At 41.8% G+C, this 12,133-nt stretch overlaps 1 protein-coding gene across 1 annotated transcript in view; it reads left to right on the forward strand.

Annotated features, from left to right (window-relative positions):
- Positions 1–10,203: 10,203 nt before the first annotated feature.
- Positions 10,204–12,133, forward strand: part of mical2b (microtubule associated monooxygenase, calponin and LIM domain containing 2b) — a 33,367-nt gene continuing 31,437 nt past the window's right edge. The window contains exon 1 of the mRNA XM_080002460.1: positions 10,204–10,469. Within this exon, the coding sequence (XP_079858586.1) occupies positions 10,212–10,469 (258 nt within the window). The 5' untranslated portion in view covers positions 10,204–10,211. The remainder of the gene's footprint in view (positions 10,470–12,133) is intronic.

The raw sequence follows: 12,133 nt of genomic DNA on the forward strand, positions 1-12,133 counted from the left end.
ATATTTAAGGCTTCCCTACATGGAGAATATAACATTTCCGCTACATAAGGGACTGTAGTCCATAATCTCAGTCCCTCAGGCCTTTCTGTGAGGGTTTCCCGTGTACAGTAGGTTAATTTATTGGTTGTTGGACGAGTTCAAGAAATCCTTAAATGATGATGCATTGGGGAAATACCTCACCTTTAACTGCCGTGGTAGGTAGATAAAAATGGTGCCCCGAACCCCTTTAGCACGCCTAATTTGTAATGTCCAGACGGGAGTGCAATTTCCATGATGTCTTTTTATTTTTGACACAACACAGTGGGAGTTGGAGTCGCATATCACTTGGGGTTCTGCGTTGGTTCTTCCATAATTATAGCTTGAGGAAACGTTGTCTCCTCCTGACATCTAACTGACTTTGAGATAAGAACTCAACTGCTGTTCCAGACTTGTTTTTTGCATCCCCCCCAGGCCACGATAAACACGAGCGCTCTCTGAATGCACTGAATATCACATGCCTGACTCATACTGTCACCTCAGGACCTGTTCCACTTTTTTCAATATGTCCTCTGAGTCAAGTCTTTGTCTGCGAGTTTTAACCTGACTCGAGTGTTGCGTAACATGGCTTTTGAAAAATTTCCTGAGTTTGGCTTCAGATGATGGTGGATACCCTGGGATTGGGATGAATGGCTTACTTTTGTGGCTCCGTTTCAAACGCAGATCACCAGTCTTGAGATTCTCTTGGCTCATCATGACGGGGTTCTTTTCTTCTTTTGATTGCTTCAGTGTTTTTGATGCTGTCATGTGGTGGGTCTGCTTTCATCTGCAGCTGAGGTCATTCTTACGAGCCCCCAGCCTTGATCATTTCACCGATAAGGCCACTACGGTATACAGTAACCATCTTGTATCAGGTTACTGCGAGGCGCTTTGTTTTGCTGCCAAATCAATAAGACCTCTTGTCTTTTTCAAAGAGACGGTAGCAACCGGAGGTGATAACCAGTGGTATTTTCATGACTGCGTTTCAGGATACTTGGCGCAAACATTATAAAGAGTCAACATGGCGTCTATTTGAACTCAGCTGTTCCCTCAAAGCTCATCTTAATACCCTGCCCGTGATCCGTGCTGTTATGACTCTGCTGTGGGCAGAGCATCCCGGCATACGTGGCTTTTTGCAAATCTCTTATGTTATTCGCACGATAACTACCCATTTGATTACCCTGTTTGACTGGCGCCACCAGCTAAACATCTCATTGGCAGGATAAAATAAAGGGCGCAACCCTGGTTACCACCAAGTCTGTGATTGTCAAAATGTGGAAGAATAAAGGAGTCTGACATAGTCAAAATATAATAGCTCAGCAACTGAGACACTAATCATTAACTAACACTGAGGCAACAGTCAAAAGATCACTGAAACTTTAATTAGGAAAGTATCTGATTAAATCTTTTTTTTTTTTTTTTTTTCTCTCCTCCTCCAGAGGGACATGCGGTGCCGGATATTGTTTAGTAAGCCAATCCACAATTGGCAGTTTCATGCCATACCAGGGCCCCACAATACCAGTTGTCCCGGGCAACCAGGCCATTGTCAACCAACTTGAGATTCAAGATGTTTTTGCCTCATACGAGCATACATATGAAATGACATGCAGCAAGACTCTTGTGCGATCTGGTCTAGTTGCTCCATTGTCAACCACTTTTTGAATATGTTAAAAAAAAAAAAAGTACAGTATACCTTCAATGTATAGGAACTTCTCTTGAGGAAATATGAAATGTATGCCCATTATCACTAAATTATAAATGATTAAAATTCAACCATTTTGTTTAGTCTTGGTGACCAACAGAGCATGCATAGTAGCCATCTTGGCCACCACCTTTTAAAAGTTAATGTTGGGCCGTGCGCACGCATTTTTTCTTTCTTTTAAGTGTTTGTGGCTACAACATACGGTCATATCCGGTATAGATTATCAAGGGCTGTAAGTTTTTTGTAATAAAGAAAAAAACCAAACCTTGTTTAGAAAGAGCAATGAAACACACAGGTTTTATGCTACTTTCGCTCACTGCATTATTTTTGAAAAATGCAGCTTTGGCTGGCGCTTAGTAAAGGAAAGGTGGGGAGAATGAATTGGGTGTGTCTACTTTGCCTAAGCTTTAATTATGGCTTTAATTATGGAAAGGATGTAAACAGTCCCCTGGGTCCTAACCCTGTGCACTTGCACTCAATTTTGCACACAACTAGTTTTCATATGAGCACAACTCTGAGCATACTGTACATTGGTAATTTCAGGAAATACCCAGAATTTCACTTTTCCATATTTACATTATTACACATGTTTGTGGTGCAACGAATGCATGCAGAATAGGCCAAGCTGTGTTTTGTTGCATACTGTAAATTGGTAATTTGGGAAAATACAAATGTCTATTTTGACAAATGCACACTGCACATTTTAAAAATGTGCATTTACAAATGCAGATTAAAAAAAAAACATTTTAAAATGATGGCCAGATGTCGTCTTTGCCCTTCTACCCCTTTTCAGCGTGGGGATAGCCATGCCAGAATATAACGTCAATGGCTTATTTTTGTAACCCGATGAGTTTCATGTTATCTTATTAAAGTGAATGAATAAACTACTCATATAATAACTTACTGAAAAATAATAAACAAAATAAATGACTATTACTGCAGCATAAAATTGCTGAAAAATAATAAACTTAAAAAATCACGTATTTTTGCCCAAAATTAAGTACTGAGCATTCATTCTTGCTCCCCAAAAAAATCCTGTTTTTGTTTTAATAAAGACTTTCTGCACTTCCCCAGCTAAGTAGGTCAGTCACATGCACAGTCCCCAAATTATGTCTTCCAGGCCACTTCTTCACAGTGCTCTCCCCACAAGGGAATAACAAATATGTTGTTTCTAAATAGTCGCTGCTTCCTATAGTGCTTTATCTGCAGGGCGAGTGTGGGAGTGTCTGCTGCTCTGTCTGCAGATAGACTTCCAGAAGAGCATTCAGTGTGGTTAATGTTTACTTGAGTATTTTTAATGTTTTTTTTGGTTCCTATACTTTTCTCAACTACAGTGCTTAGGTCTACAGTCCAGTGGCGGAGGTCAATTACAAATACTGGAATTGTGTGTTATTTAAGCAAGGCTGCTGTTCTCGTCTTTTCTTTGGTTGACCCAAACAGATCGGAGGCCCCTGGTTAGTGGCCTTATAATTTTATTTTAATTAAGTATATACACTTATCTCAAAGTTAGGGATATTTGGCTTTCGGGTGAAATTTCAGGATGAACCTAAAAGTCACTATAACCTTTACAGGTGAACTTAATTTGACCTCAACTTTTGAATGCACATGTCCAACTGTTCAATGTTTCAGTACTTTTTGCACAACTTGCTGTTCTCTAACAAGGAGCTGAACGGCAAAATTTACAACAGGTGTTTGATCCATGAATCGACCAATACATTTCCTGGTTCAATTAGAATTGGTATTTAAACAGTCCTCTTCATCATGCTGTTCACATTTTGACATGAGACCAAGACGACACCTAACAACTGATCAACAGTACCTCACCATTGCGAGGCTTCAAACAGGATGTTCTCAGAGGGAAGTGGCCACTAAGCTTAGAGTGTCACAGAGTGTCATCAGCAGGTTGCAACAGATACAGAGACTGGAAGAGTCACAGAAAGGCATAGAAGTGGACGTCCTTTGGCCACATCCCACACTGATGAGCGCTTCATTGTGAACAGTGCTCTGCGGAACCGGATGATGATGCCACTCAACTCCAGGCACATTTAAGGGAGGTGAGAGGCACCCAAGTGTCACGTCAGACCATTCGAAACCGTTGACATCAGCGTGGTCTGCGTGCTAGACGACCTGCAAGGGTACCTGACCACACCACCAGGCACAGGCATCATCGTCTTGCACGGGCCAGGGAGCATTTACGAGGGACCAGTGGCCTCAGTGCTGTTGTCTGATGAAATTCAATTCACGTTGAGAAGAAATTATGGCCGCCAATGATGTTGGAGACGTCAAGGAAAGCGCTATGCATCAGCCACTGTCACCAGACGAGCCTTTGGTGGTGGTGGTGGTACAGTGTGGGCAGGTGTGTCTAGTCAATACAGAACTGCCCTACACTTTGTGAATGGTACAGTGACAAGCCCATACTACCTGAATGACATCATTCATCCAGTCATTGTGCCCCTGCATGAACAACACAGGCCTCATTTCATCTTCATGGACGACAATGCTCCAGCTCATCGAGGTCGCATCATTAGGGAGCGGCTGCTGGAGACTGGGGTACCTCAAATGGAGTGGCCTGCACTTTCTCCAGACCTGAATCCCATCGAAAACCTATGGGATCAGCTGAGTCGCCGTGTAGCGGCTCGTAACTCTGTACCCCAGAACTTCAATGACCTGAGGGCCGCCCTTCAAGAAGAGCAGGGTGCCATGTAGCGCAAACTTTTACGTTTTCCATAAATTTCACCCGAAAGCCAAATATCCCTAACTTTTTGTTTGTCTTATTTTTTTTTTTAAATGGGTTCACAGGCAAGACATTATTCAGTAGCCTTTTTCTGTTTTACTAATGTGACGTTGAAACGACTTTCATTTAATTATCTTGGGAAAATATTCCTGAATGAAGTCTTCTGAATCCAACCTTCTGAAGAATAAACTGTATTAAAGGGTTAATCAGAATTATTTTTGTTGCCCTAGGACTTTTTATTTTATTTTTTAATATGTACTTGTGGACTTGCAATGATCAATTGGCTCAGTCATTTTAGATATAGATCATAAGATTAAAGCATGTAATACCTCACTGGATCATAACAAGATGGCTTTCCATCCTAAATATGAACACTCAACTCAAAGCTAATGCTGGTTAAAATCCGGGCTATACTTGTTATACCATAATAACCTACAGTGTATATTATAATTACTAGTGTAGTATAATTGACGCTGTGGTTAATTTAGCCTGTTTTTGAATGGGTAAAATTCTAAGATTGACATTTTAGTTTGAGTTGTCTTTATGTATTTGAATTGACTGGAGATGATGACAATGTGTTCTAAATAAGTCATTTATTTAAAAGAAAAAAACTATAGGAGAGTCTAACAAATTCATTCTACAGTCTTGGAATGCTGTTTTCTACAACAATAAATATCAAAGATTTCACTCAACAAAAACAACTTGTATTTAAGTCCTGATTGCTGTGCTAGATCAACCAAGAGATCCAAACATTACTTGCCGTGTGTGTACCTGGAGCCGCAACTCCGATCAATCACCCGACCAATGGCACCATGTCCAAATCCTCCCTCTACAAGCACCCAAAAAAAACAACTTTCATATCAATCTACGGTTTTTATTTAAGCCGTTAAGGTCAATATTGCATAGAAAACGGCGTGGCCGGCACCTGGAGTTTTGTGCAGCAGTGTACGCCCTACTGCAACTGTAGTTAACAAAACAATCTTGAATACATTCAAATTCAGATGATCAGGCCCGGTGGGGGGGTTCAACCTAAGCCCGATGGGCTGCTGGACTGGCAGTACGCAGCGAGGGAACACTGTGCTTTGTCTGTCTCCATCTCTTATCAGTCTTCTCAGTGCTATTTTCCTCTCCTTGGCATTTACTCTAGTCTGGACAGGAACTCGCGCAGTCAACTTTGATCTTGCTTTGGTACAGTTTTATCTGAAACTATGCATCCCTGATTGCTTTATTCAATCACAGTTTAATAATTTTGTCTTTAATGTCAAAGGGAGCGGCAGATATCGTATCTGTTTTGATGAGATAAAAAAAACAACAAACCTGTGTGCTATTGAAAACATGTCATATAAATGGAGCTCAGTAAAACCAGGTTATTTGGAGGTTGCGGTTGAAACTAGCTTTGTGTACCTTCACCTAAGTTACCTGTCACCCATAAGCTCCGCCTCCTTCCTTTACTCCAGGCCACTGCCCCCCTGGATCCTATGTCTGACCTGCCAACCTGCAGGCATTTTGTGTGTGAAACTACAAAAGCTCAGATGTGACCGTAATGTTAACATATAAAAGGTGAGATTCACCAATCGATTGGCCATGACCGGAATTGGTCGGTTTTCACCGGTTGATCAGTGTCAGAAATATTTTCAGATTCTGTGCCGGTCAAATTTACACTCCTGATACTGTGCTCATGTACTGTACTCGAATGCTCCAATACTCAAACCAGATACCAAGGTAATGTAACATAGTTGATGCTCAAAAAAGAGAGCGAAAGAAAATGTCCGCTGTTTGGAGGTACTTCAAGGTAAACAAAGATTAGAGAAATTATTTAGTTGTTGCCTGACAATATTCTAACATTGTGCAGACTGTTTCTATCGCTGCTACAGCGGAGCTCTGCTTGTGATAAAGTCTCTCTTTTTTGAGAGACTGTTCTTGACGAGTCACTCAGTAAAACAAGTTGTTCGATTTGATTCACTTGATTTAATGCACAGTGAGGGAAGGAAGACTCCCAGTGAACGAGAGTGAAAAGAGTCGGCCTTTTATTCATTGGTTTATTTTTTTGTAATGATTGCAATTTATTTGCAGAGTACCATATAAATGTATATTTGCACTTAAAGTGAGTTTCATTTGAAGTTTCAACTGGACATTTCCATGTTAGTTATATGTTGTGAACTCAGGGACAGTTTCATGTTCTATTATTGTTCATAGTGAATAATAAACTGTGAAAATCAGCAAACTCATTATTGTGATAACTGAAAATTGCAGGAGTAGTCCATATGTGCAGTTGTCCAATCACATGAGTGTGATCAGATCACAGTATGTATTTGTCATCGATGTACAGCAGATTGGAAATCGGAATCTGCAGGTCAGACTTAAGGAAGGGAAAAAAAAAAAAAAAAATCTGACAGGAATTTGCCAAGAATTGCAATCGGTGCATCTCTTGTTGTTAAACAAGGTTGGTAACTTTGAGATGATGCATTTCAAGGGTTTATCCTAATGAAATGAATTTGTATACTGTATAAAGTTTGCTGTAGTAGCTCGCGTACGGTGTGATGATCCTCGTTACAAAACTTCTACGGTGTGAATAAATGAGTCATTTAGCTGTACAACTTAAACGCCGCGGAGACTCCCTGTTACACTATTGTGATACTCAAAATAAGGTTGGCAGGTCTGCTAAGTTACTGGGTTAAACACTTGTCAAAATTTTTCCAACTTGCGGAACGACTTCCTCCTGAAAAGGTGTGTGTTTGGGGGGGGCTCTTCACAGGACCTTGAATGTGTAGGCCTGGCCCTGGCTCCATCCCTCCCACACCACAGCCAACGAACGCTTATGGAGGTTGACTCTAAATTGCTCAGTCTTGTTGTTGGCTACTTTTTTTTTTTTTTTTTTTTTTGTGTCATAGGGGAACAAAAAACTTGTTCAGTTCAATAGAAACACTATGAGAGTGACTGGCCTCTGACGTCAGAGTCCAACGTGCTATGTTATTGTCACGATCTCCTACGGCTGATCAGAACACCGCCTCTTCTGACTCTTAAACGGCTCAGGAGAACTTCCTTCTTGGTGGCGAACAAGCCAGCAACCAAGCGCTTTCGAATGAGACCTAAGAGCTCCGATTGCAGCTAGGGTCACTGGCCGTCTCCATGCACCAACTAAAAGAGCATCCATATAAAACAAATGCAACCCGGCTCATAACCAGGAAATCCCCTGGCGTCTCATCCCTGGATTCACCCTAATAACCCTGATCTAGTGCAAGGCAGTATCAATTTACGCAGCGCTATGAATCCTATCCTGGAATACAGTTGGCATTAGGACCCAAACCCTTCTCTGGTTTCCTAACGCCTGACTTATTGATAAGGGTGGTTTGAGTTTGTCATTGGCTGTAGTCTGACTAAAATGACCAGGCTGTGCCATTTGTGCAGTATACTGTAGACACTGGGGTGACTTTCCTGGGTGATTTCAAGTCCTTAAAACGACTTAGTCCAAGACCAAATAATCTGAATTTTAGGCTTTAAAATGTCTTAAATATGTAATATAATAATAATAATATTTTGACTCGTCTTAAAAATTGATTTGATTAAGAAGTTCAGGGATGCAAAAAACTCTCTTTTAGGCAAATGTCACTTTTTTTCTGGTCAATTTGGGTTACTTGTGTGAATCGTCTTGATCTGAAGTGCATTGCATTGATAATGGTCTCAAAGACTTAAATCTTACTTGTTGAAACCGGGCAGAAACCTTGTTAAAGTGTGATTTTCTTTGGTGCCGGTGTCATAAGATTTGACTTGATAATACCTGTAGTACTAAAGTAATGTTGATTAATGGCACCAGTTTGCCTTGTTAGAATTCTTGTCTGTCTTGTTTCCTGTTCAGCTCAAAGCATCTCCAACATGGCACGCACACACAAACCCAGAAATATTGAAGAGCAATAACTTGCCCACCACTTCCAAACCAAAACCTCCCAGAATGCACTGAGCTGGGCCAGAGAGAGAGATAGATATATATATCTCTCGCTCCCCTAAATAAAGGCCATGAACTTTCCCATAGCACTGTGTGCGCTGCAACCCTTGAGAATCGTAACTCAAATGTGCGAGTTCCCCATTCTCATGCCAAGCATTTTAGTATAAGGGCATTGTCCTCTTAAAAATAAACTGATTCCGTCTATATACTGTAGTTCATGCAGTACTTGGCCAACTGTAACTTTTGACATGGGGCAATTGGCCAAGCAGAAAAGCCATTTGATGCATAATTTTAGTCTGGCACTGCGATCAACAAATGATCTAGAGATGACAAACAGAACAGCCCGGAGACTATGTACGAATGATGATTTGAAAAGTGTGTGTGTGTTTGTGCTAGAAGTAATGGAGAGTGGTAATTGTGAGGTTACAGTGTGCTGCCAAGCCCTATTACTGTAGGTGGCAGAGATCTGAAACCCCCATTGGGCCACTCAAACTGGCTGGGGGAATAGTTTATTGGAGGGTTGGGGGGGCTGCTAAGTGTTAAAGTTCAACACACAGTAAAGACACTAATGTATGGACGCACAATGCCAGTTTAGCATGGCAAATGTATACTAAACTCATTCAGCCTTTCGGCCACGGTAACCAGGGCCGTTACGGGACGTACAAAGAAACTGCATCAGATGAATTAAATTGTATTGCGAAACTCTTTGAAATCCTAGATAGATTTGTGGTAAAGACACAACTGTGAGATCCACAAACGCTAAGTATGAGATTCCTGAGCAGTTTGTGCAGGGCATTGGACATGGATCTTGTCTGCCGTGCAAACCAGCTGCACTCCGTGGGGCTTTGTCTGTTTACCAGTAGCTCACCAGACTGAAATGTCGCTTTAAAGCGTTATGATCAGTGTCTGTGAGCTTTTTCCCACCCGTGACTTGCCGACTGAACCCATTCCATGTGTGCAGGTTGTTCTAATCCCGTCAGGCATTCGGGTCGGCGGTGCCCCAAGGGAGGAAATATCTTTCACCGGTGGAGCGGGAGGTAGTGTGCGGCAGCCAGGCGCCGGCTGTTCTTATTGTTTTTCACCCGCCGTTGTTAATATCTGCAGTGGACCACTGGTGTTTGGCGCACGCGGGGTTTAGAATGTGCCATCAGTCTGCGCCCCCCAGGTGCTGCATATAGATTGCACCCTCTGCTACGGCCTCGAATGGCAGCGAGGTTTGACCTCTGAAGTTTATTTCCAGTGCCAGTTACAGTACGGGCATTACTCACATGGGGAATGTGGCCTCCCCACTGATATAATTTGGAACTTATCAATGTTTGTCATTTCAGCATAGTATGTACAGAATAAAGGCCACATGAGAAAAGTCTGTAATTCCATGTGGGGGGAAATGTTTATTTATGAGTTCAAGAGATTCACCTCATAATTCTAAGAAAAATGAATTCTGTCTTTAATGTTAGTATTCTGACTTTATTCTCAGGGATCTGGCATAATCAGGCAGATTCTGAGGATTCCAAATTTTATCTCAAAATCCTGGGATCAAAATATTTAATTTTCATAAAAAAATGGAAATCTTAATTTGGAATCTTGCTCTATCAAAGCAGTATACCACCTTGATCGATACCAAAAAATGACTCCAGTCTCCAGTGTGGATTATTGTTAACCCCATTGTATTTTTTTCAGAACAGTGTATGGAAACAGGAGCCACGTCATAGCCGGCGCTTACCCAGTGACAGCGGTGGGGGAGACGGAGCACGAGGCAGGGGTGCGGGGGGGGTCTCGGGTCCAAGGGGAGAAGGAGCAGCAGCAGCAGGAGGAGGATGGGGGAGGACGAGCGGATTGCACAGGCCGGCCAGTTGTTTGAGACCTTCGTCCAGGCGTCCACCTGCAAAGGCACCTTGCAGGCCTTCAGCATCCTGTGCAGGCAGCTGGCGCTGGACCCGCTGGACCACACTGCCTTCTACGGCAGCCTAAAGGCAGCCATCAGCTCATGGAAGGTTAAGGCGCTATGGACCAAACTGGACAAAAGGGCCGGACAGAAGGTGTACAACCAGGGCAGGGCCTGCCAAGGGACCAAGGTAAGGACACCCACCATCAATTACTGGTACTGTATTTACCTCCTCTGTATTGTTACATACATGGAGGGCCGGACAATGTTTCCCAAAGTGTGGGCCACGGCCCCCTGGTGGGCCGCGAGAGGTCATTTACAATCGATAAATAAAAAGTAATGCTGGGTATTGGTACTCGCTACCTTTTTTTAAGGTAGTGAACGAAATAACCCAATACCAAGTAGTATCGAAACTTCTCCAGTCAAACGATACCTGCATTCAATCCTTTTTTGTACCCAGATCTAGGAAGAGAATGACCAGTGTCTCCCATACATTGATTTATTTCTGGCAGCCGCCACAATATCAACATTGACCGCTGCCGATTGAAATAACTGTGCTCCGAATCCGCCACACCCGCCTCCACTAACAATATCGTTTTAACACTAACGCTTTGGGTCCTCTGAGGGAGCGATTGGGGTTAAAGTTCCATTGACTATTTTTATGGTTTTGCTCGCAGCCAATCACCGCAAGCGTTTTTCGATTTAATGCAGCGTGTGATTGGCTCACTACCGCAGCAACAGTCTGTTGAAGGACAGGTTCACAATGTGTCTTAAAACAAGTCAGGTGTCATTTGAACAGTGAAAGGTTTTCCTCTCTGTAATTATTCCTCCTGTACTTGCTATTTGTTTAAAATGACACTGCCCAAATATTTAATTGTAGTTATCTGACAAATGTTCAATAAATCGTAAAAATAATTTGAATGTTGAGGAGTGGTGGCATTTTACGCAACCGAATGCTTCCATTCACATGATGGGTATAGTAGGGAAAAGTATCGAATAAAGTACTCTATCAGTATCATTTTAATGGTATTGGTACTGGTGTCTTTTTTTTTTTTAAACAATACCCTACTAATAAGTAAAAAAATGTAGAATTATGTTTGAAATGACCATAAAATAATGATTAAATATTTACAATCAAAAATAATCCGGTTTAAATAAAATGTGTTTCTTTTAGCTGATCTATTTTTGGTCCGGATTGTATGTGGATAGATTATTAATTTGCACTACATTGCCGTAGGCCCACGTTGGCATAGAATTGATCGGTTTATGAAATTAATAAATATATAAGGAAAGACTTCATTTCAGTCTTGTGTTGATTGGAGTTGTGATTAAAGGTTTGAGTGGGCCGCAGGAAAAGAAAACGCCGAGAGGACAGTGAAAAACTGAAAATGCAGGGAGACGTTGAGTGTTGACTGCTTGGCATTTCTTCCACAGAACTTGGCACTGGGGAAAACGTAAAGCTATCCGGTTGTCTTTGCGACAGCGGCACAACCAATACATTTGGAAAAGCTAGGGGTGAAAGTTTTCTATTTGCCCTTTTGAGTTATGAGAGAACTGGAGCTTTTGGCTGCTTTCACACGGCCACTTCATGTATGAGCAAACAATATGTTTTATTACGAGGCTCTGTGGAATACTCTATTCTCATTTGTTGATAGCGGAAATATCAGTTATTTATGAATAATCACCGCTGTCTGTTGATAATGACCGTTGCCACGGGCAACCACTACTTCCTGCCTATATTCATGTCCCTCGTTTCACACACCCTACATGCTAATGCTAACACTAGTTAGCTAGAGTCCAATTTCACATTACCAACGGTTAAAAGGCTAGTGTGGCATCTGTTTTTTCCCATTA

The sequence above is a fragment of the Zeus faber genome (assembly GCF_960531495.2).
Source record: "Zeus faber genome assembly, chromosome: 6".
NCBI lineage: Eukaryota > Metazoa > Chordata > Actinopteri > Zeiformes > Zeidae > Zeus > Zeus faber.